This window comes from Scyliorhinus torazame, chromosome 17 (genome assembly GCF_047496885.1).
Source record: "Scyliorhinus torazame isolate Kashiwa2021f chromosome 17, sScyTor2.1, whole genome shotgun sequence".
NCBI classification, from domain to species: Eukaryota; Metazoa; Chordata; class Chondrichthyes; order Carcharhiniformes; family Scyliorhinidae; genus Scyliorhinus; species Scyliorhinus torazame.
In genome coordinates, this window is record NC_092723.1 from 77,886,151 (window position 1) to 77,910,344 (window position 24,194).

At 46.1% G+C, this 24,194-nt stretch overlaps 1 protein-coding gene across 7 annotated transcripts; it reads left to right on the forward strand.

Annotated features, from left to right (window-relative positions):
* Positions 1-281: 281 nt before the first annotated feature.
* LOC140393962 (mitochondrial glutamate carrier 1-like) lies at positions 282-23,301 on the forward strand. Of its 7 annotated transcripts, none has more exons than XM_072480657.1 (10): positions 282-455; positions 6,785-6,902; positions 9,381-9,506; positions 9,960-10,015; positions 18,500-18,590; positions 18,974-19,092; positions 19,177-19,372; positions 19,849-20,003; positions 21,084-21,159; positions 21,935-23,301. In XM_072480657.1, the coding sequence occupies exons 2-10, from the start codon at positions 6,883-6,885 to the stop codon at positions 22,086-22,088; spliced, it is 993 nt and encodes a 330-aa protein (XP_072336758.1). In that variant the 5' UTR covers positions 282-455; positions 6,785-6,882; the 3' UTR covers positions 22,089-23,301. The 7 variants fall into 7 exon arrangements, with proteins under 7 accessions (XP_072336758.1, XP_072336760.1, XP_072336759.1 ...); XM_072480659.1 differs by having other exon boundaries at positions 19,180-19,372; XM_072480658.1 differs by lacking the exon at positions 282-455 and adding an exon at positions 3,128-3,241.
* The last annotated feature ends 893 nt before the right edge of the window (positions 23,302-24,194 follow it).

The window sequence follows — 24,194 nt, forward strand, 5'->3', positions numbered from 1 at the left end:
GCTGCTTTCTGATTGGCTCAGAGCGATCCTGCTTTCTGATTGGCTCACTCTGCTGCTTTTCGATTGGCTCAGAGTGTTACTGCTTTTTGATTGGCCAGTCGCCGAACCGTTATTGGCCCTCAGTTTGAATGGGTCACAATGACAGGGGCTGGAACCAATAGGAGAGCGACGGCTTTGACTTCACGGATTGGATTGGCCAGTGCCTGGGGGGGGTAGGCCCCGACCATCTGCCGGTTCTGGCCAATGGGATAGCGGCGGCTGTGCGCTGCCTGCGCGATTGGTCGGCGGCTAGGGGGGGCGGCGCCGTCCGGCCGCTAATGATAAGCGAGCGAGCGCCGCCGCGGCCCTTTCCACAAGTGACAGCCGCCCTGCCTGCAACGCAGATACACGGCACAGCGCAACCGCTACCGAGAGACTGATCCCACTCCACCAGAGCCCCGAACACAACCCCAACGGTGAGCATCTCCGCACCCCACCGCCACCAGCGGCCTCCCGCCCTGTGTTAGGGAGAGCCGGCGCCGAGGAACCGATCACTCGCACCCTGGTAGAATTGCGCGGGAGGGGAGAGCTTTTGTGGGGAGAGGGGAAGGGAGAACTTTTGTGGGGGGAGGGGAAGGGAGAACTTTTGTGGGGGGAGGGGAAGGGAGAGCTTTTGTGGGGGGAGGGGAAGGGAGAGCTTTTGTGGGGAGAGGGGAAGGGAGAACTTTTGTGGGGGGAGGGGAAGGGAGAACTTTTGTGGGGGGAGGGGAAGGGAGAACTTTTGTGGGGGGAGGGGGAGGGAGAACTTTTGTGGGGGGAGGGGGAGGGAGAACTTTTGTGGGGGGAGGGGAAGGGAGAACTTTTGTGGGGGGAGGGGGAGGGAGAGCTTTTGTGGGGGGAGGGGAAGGGAGAGCTTTTGTGGGGAGAGGGGAAGGGAGAACTTTTGTGGGGGGAGGGGAAGGGAGAACTTTTGTGGGGGGAGGGGAAGGGAGAACTTTTGTGGGGGGAGGGGAAGGGAGAACTTTTGTGGGGGGGAGGGGGAGGGAGAACGTTTGTGGGGGGGAGGGGGAGGGAGAACTTTTGTGGGGGGGAGGGGGAGGGAGAACTTTTGTGGGGGGGAGGGGGAGGGAGAACTTTTGTGGGGGGAGGGGGAGGGAGAACTTTTGTGGGGGGAGGGGGAGGGAGAACTTTTGTGGGGGGAGGGGACGGGAGAGCTTTTGTGGGGGAGGGGAAGGGAGAGCTTTTGTGGGGGGGAGGGAGAGCTTTTGTGGGGAGAGGGGAAGGGAGAGCTTTTGTGGGGAGAGGGGACGGGAGAGCTTTTGTGGGGGAGGGGAAGGGAGAGCTTTTGTGGGGGGGAGGGAGAGCTTTTGTGGGGGAGGGGAAGGGGGAGCTTTTGTGGGGGGAGGGGAGGGAGAGCTTTTGTGGGGGGAGGGGAAGGGAGAGCTTTTGTGGGGAGAGGGGACGGGAGAGCTTTTGTGGGGGGAGGGGGAGGGAGAGCTTTTGTGGGGGAGGGGGAGCTTTTGTGGGGGGGAGGGGAAGGGAGAGCTTTTGTGGGGGGAGGGGGAGGGAGAGCTTTTGTGGGGGGAGGGGGAGCTTTTGTGGGGGGGAGGGAGAGCTTTTGTGGGGGGGAGGGGATGGGAGAGCTTTTGTGGGGGGAGGGGAAGGGAGAGCTTTTGTGGGGGGAGGGGAAGGGAGAGCTTTTGTGGGGGAGGTGGAGCTTTTGTGGGGGGGAGGGGAAGGGAGAGCTTTTGTGGGGGAGGGGGAGGGAGAGCTTTTGTGGGGGGGAGGGGAAGGGAGAACTTTTGTGGGGGGAGGGGGAGGGAGAGCTTTTGTGGGGGGGAGGGGGAGCTTTTGTGGGGGGAGGGGAGGGAGAGCTTTTGTGGGGGGGAGGGGAGGGAGAGCTTTTGTGGGGGGATGGGGAGGGAGAGCTTTTGTTGGGGGGGAGGGGAGGGAGAGCTTTTGTGGAGGGGAGGGAGAGCTTTTGTGGGGGGGAGGGAGAGCTTTTGTTGGGGGTGGGGGAGGGGGAGCTTTTGTGGGGGGGAGGGGAGGGAGAGCTTTTGTGGGGGGGAGGGGAGGGAGAGCTTTTGTGGGGGGGAGGGGAGGGAGAGCTTTTGTGGGGGGGAGGGGGAGGGAGAGCTTTTGTTGGGGAAGGGGAAGGGAGAGCTTTTGTGGGGGGGAGGGAGAGCTTTTGTGGGGGGGAGGGAGAGCTTTTGTGGGGGGGAGGGAGAGCTTTTGTGGGGGAGGGGGAGGGCTTTTGTGGGGGAGGGGGAGGGAGAGCTTTTGTTGGGGAAGGGGAAGGGAGAGCTTTTGTGGGGGGGAGGGAGAGCTTTTGTGGGGGGGAGGGAGAGCTTTTGTGGGGGGGAGGGAGAGCTTTTGTGGGGGAGGGGGAGGGCTTTTGTGGGGGAGGGGGAGGGAGAGCTTTTGTTGGGGAAGGGGAAGGGAGAGCTTTTGTGGGGGGGAGGGAGAGCTTTTGTGGGGGGAGGGGGAGGGAGAGCTTTTGTTGGGGAAGGGGAAGGGAGAGCTTTTGTGGGGGGAGGGGAAGGGAGAGCTTTTGTGGGGGAGGGGAAGGGAGAGCTTTTGTGGGGGAGGGGAAGGGAGAGCTTTTGTGGGGGAGGGGAAGGGAGAGCTTTTGTGGGGGAGGGGAAGGGAGAGCTTTTGTGGGGATGGGGGAGGGGAAGGGAGAACTTTTGTGGGGGGGAGAAGGGAGAGCTTTTTGGGGGGGGGAGGAGAGAGGAGGAACGGAATATTTTTGTTGGGGAGGATGTGGAAGAAGAGGATTTTGGGGGGAGGAGGAACTACCTGTGGATGTTGATACTTTTGGTTAGTTGTCATTTTGGTTGCCTAAAAGTCACCCTTTGTTACAGATTTATGAAGCATTATTAACTCTTTTAACACCCAGGATGAAAGCAAATTTCAGGAATAAATAGTTTGAATTATGTTTCAAGCTGTGTTTCAGATGCTTCAACTTTTCAGAGTGACTAACAGCAATAGTGGGAAGTACCCAAAGTTAAATCGGCAGATTGCATCATTTTAACTGTCGAGAATTTGTGTTACTCATTTAATTGGGAAGTTTACGCAATTTGGTCGGAGGCAAATCCTTGTTTAAGAATGGACTAACTAGTTGCTCAGTAAGAAGTCTTACAACACCAGGCTAAAGTCCAACAGGTTTGTTTCGATGTCACTAGCTTTCGGAGCGCTGCTCCTTCATCGGTAGCTCAGTGACAGATGTGCAAAGTTACATCCTTTGCTCAAACCTGAGCCAGTGAGTATTTTGGTGAATTCTGAAGGCATTACGTGAACAAGTCTTTGCCAGTTCTGAGACAATAACTTTCAATATTAATTTACTTACAATATTTCTGCACTGTAAATTCTATGAAATTACTGCATCTAGTTAAATAATCGCTACTTGAGCAAAACAATTGATCCCCTAGAAATTGTGCACTATTTCTTGATCTGCATTTTCTAACTTGCCTTTGCTCAATTGGGTTTCAGCATACTTCGAGTATTCAGTATTTGAATCGGTGTTCCGGTCTGATGTCAGTGTATGAAACTATTACAGTAGTTAGTTTAGGGGTTTCCTGTGGAAAATATAGTAACATTTTGTTACCACGTACTGGAGCCAGCTCAGTGCTTTCTTTGGTCTTGACTGGGGATAAATGTGATGTTTCTACTTGAGCTTATTTTGGGATTTGATGGTTTTATATTTGTTCCCATGCTGTGTAATGGTTTGGAAGTGCAGGTACAGTACAGTACATACACAATCCTCTTAACACTGGGAGATACTGAAAATGGCGTACACTTGCTGCGGTGTAGAATTGTCCACTGCGCACTCCACTAAAACATGATCCAATTAGGTATTGACTTTTCAATAACAACTAGTGGTGCGAAAGTAGTTGGTGGAACTTTGCAGAAAATTACTAAGAAATGCAGTACTAGATCAAATTATAGAGTAGCTGATTCTTCATGTAAATCTGTAAATGAGCTGGCACTTGTTTCTCAGAACCCAGAAGTAATTGATGATTTTTGGGAACACTAAAAATAGACCTTATATTAAAAAAATATATATACTGGAGGTTTACATTGAAAGTGTTATTTCTGCGGCTAAGCAGAGAATGTTGGTCATCTCATGCTTTTGACCGTGGTGTGTGGCTGTGTTCCCTGCTAACAAAGGTGAAATTGAGCTGAAGATAAGTGAATTCGCCGAACTAGGGGTTTGAGGATAAGGGGGTAAACCTTTCAGCACTGAAGTGAGGAGAGATTTCTTCACCCAGAAAGTGGTGAATCTGTGGAATTCAATAGCACTGAAAGTAGTTGAGGCCAAAACGCATTGTAATTTCAAGAAGGAATTAGATATAGCTCTTGGGGCTGAAAGGATATTTTTTTTGAGGGGGGGGGGGGGGGGAGGTGGAGTATTGAACTTTGATGATTAGCTGTGATCAAAATGAATGGCGGAGCAGGCTCGAAGGGCCGAATGGCCTCCTGCTTCTATTTTCGATGTGTGTTTTTGTGTACGATCCGTATTTGATGAATTTCCTTTCTAAATTGTTGATCTGGGAAAGTTGGATTAATTTCCTGTGTAATAGCTACTCTTGCTCAACAATATTTTGCCAGACATGCGGACTGAAGCTCAAAATAATTCCTGCCCCACAATTTCTTCATTGAAATTCTCTCTCGTGTCGGCAGAGCAGAATCAAATGGTGTCCCGCACATTGTGATCAAGTGGTTTAGTTGAATTTAATTCGATAAACCTCACAGCAGAATCACAGGTTCATATTGGAATATGTCTAAAGGGTTATGTGATCTGATGGTACAGATCATGTTGCGTAGCATTTGCAACTTAATAGCTTGCCGACTTTGGGATTGAGCCTCACGGAACAAAATTTTCTTTAGATCACCCCCTCCCCGCAACTACTTTTTGATTTTTACTTCAGCTAGTGTGGCAACTTGTAATATTCCATGACACTATAACCTGACAAAGTTTGTCTTCTGAAGCAATGTCCACTGATAGTGTAACACTCAGTGAATAGCTATGTTACTGAAATTGGCTCTCTCAAGCGATAGCAATTTATTAACTTTAGAACATTGTATGGAAAATTACCAGTATCAAATGAGTACGTGGAACATTCTGTGATTTCACAGCAGCGGTGAGAGTGTGGGATTATTGGTTTGGTAGATGAAATAGTTGACTGGGGTCATATTTGGCCCATATTGGTCGTATTGTAATTTGGTAGCGTTTTGTGAACTTCTTTGAAAAGAACAGAAAACTCATGGATACATTTTCCCTATTTCTTTAGTGTTTTAGCTACAGGACAGCCATTTAGTCTGTCCCAGCTCTTTCAAAGAGCAATTCAGTGAGTCCTGCTACCCTGTTTTCCCATATCCCAGCAATTTCTGAAGTATTTATCTGGTTCCCTCTTTGAAGACCAGCAAAATGCTGCAGTTGATGGAAATCTGAAATTAAAAACAATTATGGAAAAACTCTGGGTTTGGCAGCATTTGGAGAGTGGAACAGTTTTACAATTCTGACTCCAATATGACTCCTTCAGAACCCTTCCATATTAGACTCAGGATATTGACTGTTTCTCCAGAGGCTGTCTGAGTTTTTCTAGCATTTTCTGTTTTTATTATCCCTTTTGAGGACTGCTGCTTTATTAAATCCAAATCTATGCCCATCTGGCAGTGTATTCCAAATCCTAACCATTGAGGTATGAGGAAAGTTATCTCGTATTGTCAATGACTTGCCCATCACCTTAAACCTATTGGAAATAAATTACCTTTATCTTTTTTTTAAAAGGCACCATGATTTTATAATTGCCTCTTGGACATCTGTTTCACTGGTTTATCCACATAACTAATCCTTCATCTCTAGAACTCTAGCAGATCTATGTTCCAAAGCTTTATCTTTTGTAAAGTGTGGATACAGTACTCCAGATGTTGCAGAATTTATGTTCTATTCCAGAATTGCATAATTTCCTGGCTTTTTTGTTCTCTGTCTCACTCTGGGATCCCAGATGCTTTACTATGCTGTGCTGCCTCTCTTACCTTCAATGATGTGCACAAACAGCTCCAGTCTTTTTTGCATCTCTTTTGTGTAACCCTAACCCTATTCCTCTACCAAAATGTATTGCCTCGTTATTGTGTTGAATTGAATCTGCCATGTGACCGCCCATTCCACCTTTCCATATTTATAGGCAGATTTGTATCTGCAGGGATACAATGGCATGTTTGTCACAGCTTGAGAATTGTAACCAAGGCCAGACAATAAGGTTTCTTCCATGTCTAGAATTTCAGCCAAGTCGAGTATTTTGTTCAATGGCCTGTATCTAGCAAGGATCAGATTAATTTAATCACCTTGGAGTGGCTTCAGAGTAGTGAGGCGTGTGTGACACTGTAAGAGGTAAATCTAACACTAAATAAATTGGGTCGTGTTCGTAAAACTAAATAAATGAAATTTCTTGATACCTTATAGGCCTATCTGAGATGTAATTGACAGCTCAGAGTTGACACTAACCAGAAAGCCTAGAATTTGAATCTTGGTCTCTGATCAGCTGAATCCTTCAATTAACTTCATATGCTGTCTGGGGTGGAGATTTGAGGAAAGAAATAAAAGTCTGTCTTACTGAGGAATGCTTATCCATTGAGTCTTGTTGGGGTAGAATGAAGTCTGGATTCTGTAATGGGATTACTAATGAGAGACAATGTCGCTTATCTATTTGCATACATGCACTCTGTCTGCACAATTCTTGTGTTGGTAAGTATTAATCGAACTGTTGAAGTAAACTGAAATATGACATTTGTTCTGCAGAATCCAGGCTACGTTTATTTCCCCGGTAACTGTTCAGCTGTGCCGTGTGACCTTCTGTAACCATCTTGTTTCTGCATATTTTGAAGAATATTGCAAATATGTCCAGCAACAAAATCAAGTAGGCACTTTCTGCTTTTCACAAGTTCAAGTTCAATGTGTATAGCTTACTCAATTTATAATCACATTATTTTGTACCTTTCTATCCCTGTCCACCGAGTATGTCCTTCAGTTCTGTTCATGAACATAGAAAAATACAGCACAGAACAGGCCCTTCGGCCCACGATGTTGTGCCGAACCTTTGTCCTATCATAGGGCAGAAGGAGGCCATTCGGCCCATCGAGTCTGCACCGGCCCTTGGAAAGAACACCCTACCCAAGGTCAACACCCCCACCCAACACTAAGGGCAATTTTGGACACTAAGGGCAATTTATCATGGCCAACCCACCTAACCTGCACATCTTTGGACTGTGGGAGGAAACCGGAGCACCCGTAAGAAACCCACGCACACACGGGGAGGATGTGGCCCAAGCCGGAATCAAACCTGGGACCCTGGAGCTGTGAAGCAATTGTGCTATCCACGATGTTACCGTGCTGCCCTTAAGAACAAATTAATCTACACGATATCATTCTACCGTAATCCATGTACCTATCCACGAGCTGCTTGAAGGTCCCTAATGTTTCCGACTCAACTACTTCCACAGGCAGTGCATTCCATGCCCCCACTACTCTCTGGGTAAAGAACCTACCTCTGAAATCCCCCCCTACATCTTCCACCATTCGCCTTACATTTATGTCCCCTTGTAATGGTTTGTTCCACCCGGGGAAGAAGTCTCTGACTGTCTACTCTTATCTATTCCCCTGATCATCTTATAAACCTCTATCAAGTCGCCCCTCATCCTTCTCCGTTCTAATGAGAAAAGGCCTAGTACCCTCGACCTTTTCTCGTAAGACCTACTCTCCATTCCAGGCAACATCCTTTGCACCTTTTCCAAGCTTCCACATCCTTCCTAAAATGAGGCGACCAGAACTGTACACAGTACTCCAAATGTGGCCATACCAAGGTTTTGTACAGCTGCATCATCGCCTCACGGCTCTTAAATTCAATCCCTCTGTTAATGAACGCTAGCACACCATGGGCCCTCTTCACAGCTCTATCCACTTGAGTGGCAACTTTCAAAGATGTATGAACATAGACCCCAAGATCTCTCTGCTCCTCCACATTGCCAAGAACCCTACCGTTAACCCTGCATTCCGCATTCATATTTGTCCTTCCAAAATGGACAACCTCACACTTTTCAGGGTTAAACTCCATCTGCCACTTCTCAGCCCAGCTGTGCATCCTATCTATGTCTAACCCTAACAGTGAGTGATCCCCACCCTGCTGAATAAACAGTGACTCTGTACATGTTTCTGTAATACATAGTACATAGAACATACAGTGCAGAAGAAGGCCATTCGGCCCATCAAGTCTGCACTGACCCACTTAAGCACCCTATCCCTGTAACCCAATAACCCCATCTAACATTTTTGATCACTAAGGGCAATTTATCATGGCCAATCTACGTAACCTGCACAGTCATTGGACCGTGGGAGGAAACCGGAGCACCCGGAGGAAACCCACGAAGGGGATAACGTGCAGACTTTGCACAGACAGTGACCCAGCAGGGAATCGAACCTGGGACCCTGGCGCTGTGAAGCCACCGTGCTATCCACTTGTGCTACCGTGCTGCCCCACAATGTAATGGTGGTTTGTGTTTTAAATGGAGTACAATTCAACCGTGAAACTTTGGGTCTGTATGATTCAGTCATTGACATGAAAATAGACAGTTCTGGAAAAACCTGACTGGTCTGCAACATCTGTGGAGAAAGTTAATGTTTCAAGTCTGTATGACTCTTTTTAGTTACTCAAGTGTTGGGACTGATATGCCAGCACCCTCACGGCAGTTGGTGCTGACAGCCAGGATATACGGGCGGCACGGTAGTACAGTGGTTAGTACTATTGCTTAACAGCGTCGGGGTCCCAGGTTCGATTCCCGGCTTGGGGCACAGTCTCTGCACGTTCTCCCTGTGTCTGCATGGGTTTCCTCCGGGTGCTCCGGTTTCCTCCCACAAGTCCCGAAAGACGTGCTGTTGGGTGATTTGGACATTCTGAATTCTCCCTCTGTGTACCCGAACAGACACCAGAATGTGGTGACTAGGAGCTTTTCACAGTAACTTCATTGCAGTGTTAATGTAAGCCTACTTGTGACAATAAAGGTGATCATTATTATTTCTACCAGTATGGGTAGCTTGTAAGATTTCAAGCTAGTTACTTTCACATTTTTGGTCTCTGGAAAATATTGGAACTAAATTTGATGACCCATATGCCTACAATTTTCAGTAATGATCAGGGGCAGCAAACCTGCCAGTTCTCCTTTCTGGGCCAAGGCACTCAATCCCCTGGGTTCCCTACTTGTCTCCATCTGCTGTGTCTTGCTTAGTACCATATTGTGACACATTGTCCTCTAAGCCATCTTTTTCAACCATGATTTTAAAGTTCTGTACACTTGTATGCAACTTACAACTAATTGTTCGCTTCCTTTTGTTCAATACTCAGCCTTCCTGCTAAACTCATCAATGGCGGAGCTGCTGGATTGATTGGAGTCACTTGTGTTTTTCCAATAGACCTGGCCAAGACCAGGCTGCAGAACCAAAGGGTTGGGCAGCGTACCTACACCAGCATGTGAGTTGTATTCGTATTAACTGGTGACTTCAAATGCGAATGCATTTTACACCAGTTCCAATATGTATTTGCGATTTGGGTTCAGCTAAAACTTCGTCTTTCAAACTTTCCGTGTTGTAATACTCTTGCTGTGACTCGGGAATGACTTTTAGCTAATTGAAGCTAAAATCTAATTTCTAAACGAGTGGTTTTGAGAGTTGTTTTTGACTCTTGGCACAGAGCAGTTTCTTGAACTGTTCAGTGGAAGGTTGAAATAGTCAAACTAACCTATATATAATGCACTTTTTAAAAAGAATACAATGGAGTGCAGTAGCTATTACTTGCGCTTATAAAAAAAAAACCTGAAAGGGCAGAGCTAGTTTCAAAAGCTGTTCCATCCTTGATTTCTTTGGCAGCTATTGATCTGAGTTCTTGTGCTACTCCTTTGTAATGTCTTTTCTCTTCTGTGTCAAGGATGGACTGTCTGATTAAGACCATGCGATCTGAAGGATATTTTGGAATGTACCGAGGTAAGGATTATGCTTCCACTTTCTGCTTCCCAACATTAGAACTAGTGTGCAGTGATGCCTGAATGTTTGTAGAGCCCACATCTTGTCAGTGACTACAGTACTTGTACTATCTAACAAACTCCAACTTGCAGTAGATAATATTTTTGAGAAAATAATTACATTTAGTTTGCAACATGCTTATGAATTTAGAAGTTGAATGTCTTTTGAATATAGTAGCATTAGCTGATACCATCCTAATTAGAAGTCCAAAGGCCTGTCAGTTTCTTGTCTTCTCTCCTGCTGGCATGAATAGGGGTTCAGCGCCAATGTTGCTGGGAATTCTCCAGTACCCTTTTGCAGTTGCTATTCTTCCATGCATAAGCTGAACCCAGTCCTTAGTAGCATAGCCTCATCTGCACATCCAGCAGGTGGCATCTAGAGCGAGGGCTCTTGGACTTCTTGCCATGAGGCTTTGGGGTGCTGAGTGCAATTGCTTAGATCCAGTAGTAAAATACCATTTAATCAGAGACCTCATGATTTCTCACGTACAGTGACATTAGTTGCAGCCAATGTTCAGTATTAAATATGTATATCAAATATATGAAGATTTAATGAAGACTCTGAACATTGTTTTAAAATCCTGATCTGGTTCGTAGTGTAGTACATAGAGTTAAATGTTTGAAACTGTAGTAATTGGGCATATTTTCAGGAGACTGTTCTTTGTGAAGTGTAATAGATTCAACCGAATGTTTTTACCAAGTGACCATCAACATGAAACCCATATAAAGTCCCTTTATCAATTCCTGTGCAGTGAAAAATAGGACCTGATGAGAAACTTGATAGAGCTATATCTTTGTATTCTCATTGCAGCCTGTGAAGAATTGTTTTACTTATAATTATGGGGGGAGATGGGTAGAATAAGCTATATTAGATAGGATATATCCAATGAGATGAAACTAAGCAGCATTATTGATTTTGTGTCCCTTTGACATACTGAAACCAGTTGGTTTCCCCAGGCTGCCCAGAATAACCAAAGACCTGCTGCCGGGAACACAAGATTAAAATAGTTTTGCTTAGCTGATCCCAGCCAGAATGATATGTATCTGCAGCTGATAGTTAAGGTGTAGGGAGGGGTCTCCATTCCTCTTGGTTGCTATGCAATGAACCCTGGTGCAAGTGATTGGCTTAATTCTATTGTCCCCTTGTGGTCATACAGCTTGCCAACATTTGCTCTTATTTTATGAGTCATGGCTGGGATATAGTACCCAAAGGAATCTGAATCTGGTAACTCTGAAATCTTGCAAAGTAGCACCTAATGGGTTTTGGATCAAGCCTGCCCTTTTGGGCAGATAGATGTGAATGAGAAGAATACTGAATTTGAAGACATTAAGCCTGTTCTAGTTTCTGCTTAGCCTCAGGAAAACCTGCCTATATGGTTTCTGTTTAATCAGATCATGTTAAGTACCATTAATAATACACACCCAAAGTACACCTGTGATCAAAGATGAGATCTCCTGAAAACATGCCTATTGATGAGGTGTTTTAAGTTTAGAACTCCTGGAAGCAGTGCCCTGTAGATATTTGAATGCAAAAACGAAATGTTGCCAAGTGTCCACTGCTTTAAAAATAAACTTGGAGGAAATGCTGTTGCTTGTATCTGTTTTTCATGTTACAGACGGTCGCCAAGGATAGAGGGCTAGCCGATCTGGCGAAGCCACGATGGATCAAATCATTAAATGGTTCACAGTACCACTTACTTTTGTAATTAGGATCCATTTAATTCTATTTTCTGCATAATTTAAATCTTTCAGCAAAGATTCCACCTTGCTCATTCCTAAGATTATTTTCATCTCCTTTCTCCCCCTCCTCCCTTTATTTCTTCAAACTGTCTGCGACATCTCAACTGATTTTCCTTTCTGCCCTAGATCAGTTTGCAAAGAAACTCTGAAATCTTAACCTATTAGTTTTGTAGTAACTTTACATTGGGGTAGACATTTTTAGTGGCTATTTTTTCATCCGTTCAAGTGGATAGCATTTGTTCTGCTCTGGAGTAGGCAGTTAGAGAACTGTCAATTTAGCAATTATTGGGAACCCTTTCAGTTTGATCTTGTGCTAAACAATTTATCTAAAAACTAGCATGGTCAAGCTAAAGGTAGAAAATTAATGTCTGGCTATTTAACCACAACTGACATCACAGCTGAGCCTGAATCTTTCCCTTCTCACGCTGCAGTGGTAATTAGAAAATTGGTTCATCCGTGGCCCATTATGTCCAATCCACAAATATGGCTGAAGTCCATTGACTTGGCTCAAACTATATTCAGACTTGAGACCCTGATCTGTTTGATATGTTTGCTTGGAGAGGCTGCAAAATTGCATTACCCAGAATAATGTGGCATTGATACCTGGGAACCCTGCCACCTGGAGGTTCCCCTCCAAGTCACTCACCACCCTGACTTGGAAATATATCGCCGTTCCTTCACTGTCGCTGGGGCAACAGTTTGAAACTCCCTCCCTAACAGCACAGTGGGTGTACCTAGACCTCAAAGACTGCAGCAGTTCTGGAAGACAACCCACCACCACCTTCTGAAGGGCAATTAAGGATGGGCAATAAATGCTGACCTAATCAGTGACGCTGATATCCCGTAAATGAATTTTTAAAACTTTTCACTGGCAAAATGTGCAGTTTGTTTGAGCTGTGAATTTGGCTCCCATTTCAAGTGGTTGGCCTTGAATTTATTTTTTTTAAATAATTTTAATTAAAGTTTTCACAGAATATCAATAACAAAATGAAAAAGGAACCCAACAGGGTTAAATACAAAACACAGTCCAAAACAACCCCCCTGTCCCCTGTACATAAATAATAAATTAACACCCCGAATTAACACAAAGCAAACATAGCAAATATATACACCCCCTCAGATCCCCCGATGTAAATAAACAAAAATAAAATAAACCTTCTTCCCCCCCCCCCCCCCCGAGTTGCTGCTGATATTGACCAGTCTACCGTTCTGCCAGGAAGTCTAAGAACGGTTGCCACTGCCTGAAGAACCCTTGTACCGACCCTCTTAAGGCGAATTTCACCCTCTCCAATTTAATAAACCCCGCCATATCGTTGATCCAGGATTCCACGCTTGGGGGCCTCTCATCTTTCCACTGAAGAAGAATCCTCCGCCGGGCTACCAGGGACGCAAAGGCCAGAATTCCGGCCACTTTCGCCTCCTGCACTCTGGGATCCTCTGCCACACCAAATATTGTGAGCCCCCAGCCTGGCTTGACCCTGGAACCTACCACCCTCGAAACCATCCTCGCTACGCCGTTCCAAAATTCCTCCAGCCCTGGGCATGCCCAGAACATATGGGTGTGATTCGCTGGGCTCCCCAAGCACCTAACACACCTGTCCTCACCCCCAAAGAACCTGCTCATCCTTGTCCCGGTCATGTGTGCCCTGTGCAGCACCTTAAACTGTATGAGGCTGAGCCTCGCACACGAAGAGGAAGAGTTCACCCTCCCAAGGGCATCTGCCCATGTCCCTTCTTCGATCTCCTCTCCCAACTCCTCCCACTTACCTTTCACCTCCACCACTGAGGCCTCCTCCTCCTCCTGCATCACCTGGTAAGTTTCCGAGATCTTCTCTCCCCCCCCCCCCCCTGAGAGCACCCTGTCCTGTACTGTGCGTGGTGGCAGCCGTGGGAATTCCACCACTTGCCGCCTGGCAAACACCCTTACCTGTAAGTATCTGAAGGTGTTCCACGGGGGGGAGCCCATACTTCTGCAGCTCACCCAGGCTCGCGAACTTCCCGTCCACAAACGGGTCTGCCAACCTTCGTATCCCTGCCCTGTACCACCCCGAAAACCCTCCATCTGTTCTCCCTGGGACAAACCGGTGGTTCCCCTGTATTGAGGTCCACACCGAGGCCCCAACTTTCTCCCCCCCACCCCCCTGTGCCGCCTCCACTGCCCCCAGATTTTGAGGGCGGCCGCCACTACCGGGCTCGTGGTCTACCTCCTTGGAGGGAGTGGCAGCGACGCCACTCAGACCCCAGACCCCCCCCCCCGCCTCATTGAAGGTCCTAACTAGCAACAGGTCCATATATTTTTGTAGAATTCGACCGGGAAACCGTCTGGCCCCGGTGCCTTCCCCGCCTGCATGCTCCCTATCCCTTTAGTCAGCTCCCCCAGCCCAATCGGGGACCCCAATCCCGCCACCAGTCCCTCCACCTTCGGAAACCTCAATTGGTCCAGAAAGCTGCCCATCCCTCCCTCCCTCCAGTGGGGGCTCGGACCGATACAATTCCTCATAAAAGTCCCTGAAGGCCCCATTGATGCCCACCACACTCCCTCCCTGTCCTTAACTCCCTCGATCTCCCTAGCTGCGTCCTGCTTCTGCAGCTGATGCGCCAGCATCCGGCTTGCCTTTTCCCCGTACTCGTACATCGCCCCCTGAGCCTTCCTCCGCCTTCCTGGTGGTCACCAGGTCGAATTCGGCCTGGAGGCTGCACCTCTTCCTCAACAGTCCTTCCTCAGGCACCTCCGCATACCTCCCATCTACCCTCGCCATCTCTCCCACCAGCCTCTCCCTCTGCTCTCTCCTCTCCTTGTGGGCCCTAATGGAGATCAGCTCTCCCCTAACCACTGCCTTCAGCGCCTCCCATACCATCCCAACTCTGACCTCCCTGTTATCGTTGGCCTCCAGGTTGCTCTCTATGCTTCCTCGGACCCGCTCACTCACCACCTCGTCCGCCAAAAGCCCCACCTCCAAGCGCCACAACGGTCGCTGGCCCCTCTCCTCCCCCAGCTCGAAGTCCACCAATGCGGGGCGTGATCCGAAATGGCTATCGCCGAGTACTCGGTATCCTCTACTCTCGCAATCAGCGCCCTGCTTATAACAAAAAAGTCGATCCGGGAATAAGCCTTATGAACATGCGAGAAGAATGAAAATTCCCTAGCCCCCGGCCTTGCAAATCTCCAAGGGTCTACCCCTCCCACCTGGACCATAAACCCCCTAGCACCTTCCAGCTTCCTACCCGTCCTAGACCTGGAGCGATCCAGTGCTGGATCCAACACAGTGTTAAAGTCTCCCCCCATTATCAGGCCCCCCCACTTCCAAATCTGGGATCCGACCCAACATGCGCCGCATAAAACCCGCATCGTCCCAGTTCGGAGCATACACATTGACCAGCACCGCCCTCTCTCCCTGCAGCTTACCACTTACCATTACATACCGACCGCCATTGTCTGCCACGATGCTCGATGCCTCGAACGACACCTTCTTTCCCACCAAGATCGCCACCCCTCGATTTTTGGCATCCAGCCCCGAATGAAACACCTGACCTACCCACCCTTTCTTCAATCTTACCTGGTCTGTCACCTTCAGGTGTGTCTCCTGGAGCATAACCACATCCGCCTTCAGCCCCTTCAGATGCGCGAACACTCTGGCCCGCTTGACCGGCCCGTTCAAGTCCCCTTACATTCCAGGTTATCAGCCGGATCAGGGGCTACCCGCCCGCCGACTAGCCATAACCCCTTCTCGGCCAGCCATGCACCCTACGCCCGGCCCGTTCCCCACGGCGGCAGACCCCCGTCCCGACCCCCCCCCCAACTCGCTCCAGCTCCCCTTGACCATAGCAGCAGCAACTCTATTCTCTCTCCTTCCCCCACCCCTCCCGCGGGGCTAGGACCCCTCCTAGCAGCTTTACTCCCCCCATTGCACTTTCGCAAGTCAGCTGACTCTGCTGGCCCTGGCCACTCCCGCCTCTCGTTCGACTCCTCCTATTGTGTGACACGCCCTCCTCTTCCATTCCTCGCTTCCCCGGCCCCGTCCCCTCCAGTCTTCAGCACGGGGAAAAAGCCCAGCTCTTTCTACCTACCCGGCCCCGCCACCTCTGACGCAGCTCCTTTTACAGGCCCAGTCCCCTCACCCCCGACTCGGGCCTCCCCCTCCCCCGCGGGGCCCCATCCCTCTGCCAGCCATCCACCCCTGGTCCATTTGCTAGCCCCCCCGACAAACCCAACCAAAACCGTGCCCAACCCGCCCTAGCCACCCTCACCAAACCAAAAAGAAAAAACAAGAGCAAAGGACCCCCCCCCCCCTCAAAATGTAACACATCAACCGCAATCCCAAACGCCCATCCCGACCCTCAATTTGTGTCCAACTTCTCGGCCCACGCCTCCTCCGGAGACTCAAAATAATGGTGCCGGTCCTTGTAGGTGACCCACAGTGGCGCCGGCTGCAACATGCCAAACTTTACCCCCTTCCTGTGCAGCACCACCTTTGCTCGATTGTACCCGGCCCTCTTCTTCGCCACCTCCGCCCTCCAGTCCTGGTATATTCGAACCTCCGCGTTCTCCCACCTGCTGCTCCTCTCCACCTTGGCCCACCTGAGCACGCACTCCCGATCAGCGAACCGATGAAACCGCACCAGCACCGCCCGCGGAGGCTCGTTAGCATTGGGCCTCTTCGCCAGCACTCTATGGGCCCCTTCCAGCTCCAGGGGCCCCTGAAAGAACCCCGCTCCCATCAGCGAGTTTAACATGGTGACCACATAGGCCCCCACGTCCGGCCCCTCCAGCCCCATCGGGAGGCCCAAAATCCGCAAGTTCTTCCGCCTCGACCGATTCTCCATCTCCTCGAACCGCTCCTGCCATTTCTCGTGGCCAAAGATCTCATCCTCGTTGCCGGAAATCTTTTGTCGGGCCTCGCGTATTGCCACCCCCTGGACCGTCTGGGTCTCCAGCAGCTTATCGATAGAAGCCTTCATCGACTCAAGCAGGTCTGCTTTAATCTCCCTGAAGCAGCGCTGGTTAACCTCCTGTTGCTCCTGCGCCCACTGCATCCACGCTGCCTGATCCCCGCCCGCCGCCATTTTGTTCTTCTTCCCTCGCACCTTCTTCGGGTCCACCACCACTTTTTTAGTCGCCCTGCTCCTGGTAAAAGCCATATACTGTCGGGGAACTATTGTAATCTCCTTCCCACAGCGGGAATGTAGAAAAAGTGCCATTGGGGGTCCTGAAAAGAGCCCAAAAGTCAGTTTTTTGCAGGAGCTGCCGAATGCGACTTAGCTCCGCATAGCCGCAACCGGAAGTGGCCTTGAATTTAAAGCGTCCAATTCTTTTTTTCCAATTAAGGGGCAATTTAGTATGGCCAATACACCTACCCTGCACATCTTTGCGTTGTAGGGGTGAGACCCACGCATGCACTGGGGGCATGTGCAAACTCCACACGGACAGTGACCTGGGGCTGGAAGTGAACCCGGGTCTTGGGTGCCATGAGGCAACAGTGCTAACTACTGTGCCGCCATGCCGTCCCTACAATAAAGTATTGTTGACTGTCGTCACTTCTATTAGTTATCGAAATTATAGACTCATAATTAGAAGTTGGAGTTCAATGTGATCTTCAGCAAACAAACCTTTGATTTCATGGAGTCTTTGTTTCGTATGTTCATATCTGTCTGTCAGCACTGTTAACCTTGCTCAATGATGCAAAAGTTTTAATCTGCATGCAATCCCAAAATATTTTGTTAAGTATAGCTATTAGTGTCACTTCTGATCTATCTTCTATTCTTCCTTTTTCTCTGGAAATATGTGCGTGTGTAATTAGAATACTATAATAACCTTGGATATTTTACTTTATCCTATTTAAGCCTGGATTAGCCAACATTGGTGCTTTTGCAGCATTTTAAAGGGAGTATCTAACATTATAAACTACTGTAAAAGAAATGCCTAACCCTCCAGCTTTGAACCCATCTAACTGTGCTTGACATTTTGTAGTTCCCAAACTCTGAATTGATGATTTGATCAAATTCCATTACTCAGAACCGCTCTAGTTTCTTGGCCAAGTCCTCGTTGCTTGAACTTGGAAGATATTGCATAAATAGCTGTTCAATCTGGGAGCATCCTGGCTGATTCTGCTGCTATTGTGTGATGTCTGGAGATTTAATTATGATTATTATCCTTTGGTTAATTATCCACACATTGTTGCGTCCAGCTGTGTCCTACTGTAGTGCCAACCGTGATCAGACATGAGCGGTAAACTTCTAGTGGTGGTGGAGTCACTCCCAATCATTGGAGGATTTAGTTCCACTCCAAAAAGGGGAGCATATTGTTAAATCAAACCTTCTGACATGCTGAAGCTTGCTCAGAATTGAATCCCATACCTTCAACAAAATAGAGGAGTAAATAGTCTCTCAAGACTTCAGTCTGTTTCTATCTAATAGATTCAACCAACCAGAATTTAAGACCCCATATTTGGTGTGAAAGATTCCCCTTCTGTTGAGCTATTTCTATTTGCATCTGGTGTTCTTGTCACTTTTAGAAGACTGCCTCTCATACAGATATTCAGAGATCAATCTTGCTGCATAAGCTCAGTGTTGTGTTAAAACTGGGGAGAAAAAGAGTATTGACTTAAATATAGAATCATTGTGGCTAATCCATGTTGAATGTAAATGGAGACTACATTGAATCCATGGGGAGTTATACTCAATGGTGCTTTTTTTTTTGTCCTTTTAGGTGCGGCTGTGAACTTGACATTGGTAACACCTGAGAAGGCCATTAAACTTGCTGCAAATGACTTTTTCCGTCAGTATTTGTCAAAAAATGGGTATGTTTTTTGTCGGATTTGTTTTGGCATTAGTAAATTGGGAGTTCACCATATAGTTGCATTAAATGGGAAATACAGTAGCTCATATCTGTAATGTTGCTATATAGCTATCTTGTGTAATAAAACACGGGAGTGGAATATTGAACCATTACTCTGACCAGTTTATGGGTATTTGTGTATCATAGTATGTTATGTTTAATTTTGACATTCTTAATCCAAGACATTCAAGCTGTAATAAAATAGAATCCCTAATTGTATTATGTCTAAAATGTATCATTTGCCTTAAATCCTGAATTGAGCTGTGCCTATGTTGTATTGTGATTAGTATAGCATGTGGCATCTTGGTTTCCACAGGTATTTGAATATATATGTTTCCCTTTCAGTAAGGGCTTAAATGTGTTCAAAGAGATGCTGGCAGGTTGTGGGGCAGGAATCTGTCAGGTCGTTGTCACTACTCCAATGGAGATGCTGAAAATCCAGCTCCAGGATGCTGGCAGATTAGGTAACTAGTCAATTTCCTCTAAGTAACATAACTTCACATAGGATTATATTAGCGAGGATGCTAAATTTGTTTTCTTTGATACAGCAGCTCAGCAGAGATTGATATTGCCTTCAAGCTCCTCCACTAAAGTTGTAGCCACCAACCCAGTCCTGAGTCGGGCATACAATGTTGGCCCTGCTGCTGTTACCAGGCCAATGTCTGCTACCCAGATTGCTAAAGATTTATTCTACTCCCAAGGATTCCGTGGACTGTATAAAGGATTAGGAGCCACAATACTGAGGTACAATAGCTGCATTCTTGTAATGTCACTGGGTTTTTAAAAATATTTGCCAATATTCTGTAGGAATTAAAATCACATAACTGGTATTTTACAACCTCGCCAATAATATCCCAGCTGGTTTCTGTTTATCCCAGCAGTACATTTAATGTTGCACAGTTCAAAAAGTGCTCAAATGTAACCCAAGTTGGAAAGACAAAATATAGCACCAATGGGTGTTTTTTTTCCAGAAATGGTTACTGCCAAAATATTTTGCATGTACAGAGTGCGACTTGCCCCTCTGCTGCTGTAGTCAGTTGGGAGTACAGGCTCCATTCCTCAGCAGATTGCCTGGATCCTTAATGGGTTCTCACCAATGTCCTGCACTGAGCTACTGAATGGTTAGGAATCTTCACTATGTAATTGACAATAATCTAGCCTTGTCAATTATGGTTGTACAAAATGTGTTCTCTGCATTGATTGTTTCCTTTTATGAACAGGGATGTTCCCTTTTCTGTCATCTACTTCCCATTGTTTGCCAATCTAAACAAACTTGGACAAAATCCGTTGGATGGGAAAGCTTCTTTCCTCCATTCGTTTTTATCAGGGTGTATTGCTGGTTCAGTTGCTGCTGTAGCTGTCAACCCATGTGATGGTAAGTATACTGATAGATGTGATTTTTCTTCCACTGAGGGCAAAAACTGAATAAATTCATGGTTCTAGATGGGAATAACTTATTGAGGTACCAGTTGGTTTGTGCAGTAGCGTGGCCAGTGTGTGTTTTAGGGGTTGCTGAATATCAATTAATAAAGAACATTGATAAACTTCCCTGCCTAGTACACGGTATTGATGCTAACTGTAGGACCTCTGTAGGTGAGTGAGTTGAAATTTCCACTTTGCTTTGCAACAAGTTACTACACTTTCAAATGTGTTTCATTGAGTTGTAAAGGGCTTTGGGTCATTGAGGTCATTAAAGGTGCTATGTAAAGATAAAGGAGTAAACTAGAAGATGAGAACCAAGCTGGTAAGATTAACTTTGGGCAGGTTTTAACAAGGTCAACTAAACTTTGAGTTTGTAATACACATGATTTGTTGGTGTAAAACTGGGACAATGAAAATAGGATACACTAACATAATAGATTACCCATAAATCACAGAGTTGACCTGCTTGTGGTTTTGGAATTAGCTTATTCACTGTTGTATTCAAGATTCATTCGGTTTGTAATGGTGGCTCAGCAAGCAATTAGATGGTTAAAGCAGTGCAGCACTTGCACTCGAAGCACTGTGCTCTTGTTGGTATTACATACGTGGCGCCACCTCTTCCCGGAATCTACTTTGTTCCGTTGGCAGTTATACAGAAAGTTGAAGTAGGGTGAGATAAAGGACAGCACTCTGCTTCCTGTATGTCGCACACGTGGTATAAACCCACTCTCAAACTGAAGCCACCAGGAACTCTTTTTTTTTTTTTTTTTAAATTAATTTAGAATACCCAATTCATTTTTTTCCAATTCGGCACCAATCCACCTACCCTGAACATCTTTTGGGTTGTGGGGGCGAAACCCACGCAAACACGGGGAGAATGTGCAAACTCCACAGGGACAGTGACCCAGAGCCGGGATCGTCGTGAGGCTGCAGTGCTTGCCACTGTGCTGTCCCTTGGGAGCTGTATTTTATTATCAATGCTGAAACCGGCTACTTGACAGTAAAATTATATATTCCTATTTTCATATTTTAGTGATCAAAACCCGATTTCAGTCACTACATAGAGGAGCAAATGAAGAAACCTACAGTGGGATTGTGGACTGTGCAAGGTGAGCAAAATCAAGTGAACAGTTTGAGGAAGTGGAATATGAAGCAGAATTCCACCCATTGTGTATTGGGCAAGCATAACACTAGGTCAGGCAAAGCTATTCCACTGTGCTTCCTTCTTCCTATTAATAACTTGTGACACCACAATAGTATAGTGGGAATAGGTCTGATGGGAGTGCTTTATTGAGGGGGAAGCATGTTCTATAAGTTTCTGGTAACCCCAAGGTTAACTGCTTACTGAGGCACAATTCTAGGCTTTATTACACAATGTTTCATTGTTGTGGTAAAGTAAGATTGCTTCACCGAATGGGATTGCAGGGAATCTGGGTTTCGAGCATATTCCTGGAATGGTTCTGCAAACTACTGGAACACTGTTCTGTCACTACCAATGACCCCTTTAATACTTTGCTCAAGCAGACATCCATTTTATTTGATCGTGATATGTGGACAATGCTTGCAAAGCCATACTGCATAATTGATGGTGTTCCAACATGGTGTAAGGAGCTCAAAGATTCTTGCTATGGTTGAAGGGATGATTGTCCAAGCCCAGATGGTGTGAAACTTGGGACACTTGAGTCTGCTGGCAGAATATTTGACCACAGGCTCAAATCACTATCATACCTGACACAACACACCTGACACAACACACCTGAATATGCTCTACCAGGGTTTATTGGGGTACTAGAAATATTATTCAGACATTTTGTTTCATAAGATTTTCATTTGAATCTCTAACAGGCTTTTCTAACAATTCTTAACTCTGTTTTCTCTCTGCAGGAAAATCTGGGTGAATGAGGGTCCTTCTGCATTCTTGAAGGGATCTGGTTGCCGAGCATTAGTCATTGCACCACTCTTTGGCATCGCGCAAGTGATTTACTTTGTAGGAGTTGGAGAATTTCTCTTGGGATTTTCACGGTTTGAAGTGTACTAATTGTATCCATTCCTGAAGGACTGACTAAATTAGACTATGCTGGAAAATCCCAAACAAGGAACCAAGACACTGCTGCAGCTACTGGAGGGTTCACCTTCATTCAGATCCCAGGCGTGCCTGTGAATGTGGGAATGCTGTTTGGAGGATCAAGAATATTGGTCGTCAACCTCTTTCAGTTACTGAATGATTTGAGGTGGTTGATTTTTTGGAAAGATTGCCTTGAAGTGTTGTAAAAGAATGCTTAAACTAAAGGGGCCAAACCTGTATTTCCCTCACTAGCTCCATAGTCACTTTTTTTCCCTTGAGTTTGTGAAGAGTTGAATCAGAAATTACACTTTTTTTTTTTTAAAGAAAACATTTTTATACTTTTGGTCACATTTTCTAAGCCGATTTTAATTTTTAAAGTTGTAGACCCTTAAAAGCAAAACTATTTTGGGGATGCCTGGGGGGAAATTGAAACTTGTTACTCCAGAATAAGGTCACCAAATGGCTTCATTTCAAAAAAGAATGCCTGCTGGAAAGCTTAATATGGAGGAGAATGGGGGATAAATTCAAAGACTTCTGCATTTAATTGAAGGAATAGTTTCAGGAAAACTTTTCAATGTTTTTTTGAAGAAAAAAAAAAGTACAAAACCTCTCATTCAGTTAATTAGCTTCACAGAATTCAGTATTTGATTTGTCCTGTATTTTGATCTACCTGTGTGAATGTGGGACTGTGCTCCCTGCATTTGATCTGGCTGTTACACCAAAGATGACCACTTTAATGTGTTGAGATATCTACAAAGGAAAGGGCATGTTGCAGAACAAGAAAGCTGCTGACTAGCAGGTCTATCTTTAAGAGCATTTAATTGTCACCGATACCACAGTAGCAAAAACAATGCCTGTATTTGGGTTAAATAAATGTTTCGATCATGAGACTGGATTCTCAACTTGGATCCCATTGGAAACTGTCTCGTTGACTGGAATTCATGAGAGAGAATGGTGTCATAAGTAGGATGCCACTGATCCTTTGTCTTCCTATAATACTGTAAATGTCATGATACAAATACCTCTGGTTAATGTTTAACTGTAATGCCTTCTGTGCCATTGAATTTATTTACATGTAGATAACTGAGTCATCACCATTGTCAAATATTTGGATTTACATATTTAACTGGTTGCAAACAAATTCAATTCAAACTAAACTGTGACAGTAAAGTTTTTTATAATCTTGCTTTGCCTGTTTCATGATCGTGTATGCTGTAACTGTTTTGTCTGACTACATTGCATACACATGTCAAAGGTTGCTGCTGGTACTGAATTTCTTCCCCTCCCCTTCCTGTATATTCTGCAGGTTCTGCTCACTCTTCCATACATCTGTCAAACTGTTGCTATTTGAATGAAGGGGATCTTGTTCTTGTCCCATGTCTTTACATGTTTCCAAAACTGGGTTGGTTAGCACTCTTGAGTTGTCCCCATCCACCTCAACACACAATGTATTGCAGCAACTGCCTTTTTCTATCAGTATTTACATTTTACAGCACCCTCCAAACCTTATAATAATCTTTATTGTTACAAGTAGGCGTACATTTACACTGCAATAAAGTTGCTGTGAAAATCCCCGAGTCGCCACATTCCGGCGCCAGTTCGCCTTCACCTGAGGAAGGAGCAGTGCTCCGAAAGCTAGTGATTTGAAACAAACCTGTTGGACTTTAACCTGGTTTTGTAAGACTTCTTACTATGTTCAGTTTGGAAAGTGCAGGATGGGTTTAGCTTTGTGGTTTGATTTCCTTTACACTTTGTCACTTCAGTTATTTGGCTGCAGTGTTATGATAAGTATGTCGAAAGGCAGTAGAGAGTCTGCATTGAGAGTGTGACTAGGCAGAAATTTGCAGTCCACTGGCAGGAAGTGTAGAAAAGCAGTCTAGAATTTAAAGAGATATTGCAGAACTTGATGGTATAGAGGGATCTGGATACAGAATCATGCAGATAAAATGGAATGTTGTCACTTATTACAGGGGGAATGGAATATAAAGTAGAGGTTTTACTGCAGCTGTACAGGGCATTAGTGATATCACATCTGAAATAGTGTACAGTGGAAAATTGTTTTTTTGCAACTTGTCCAGT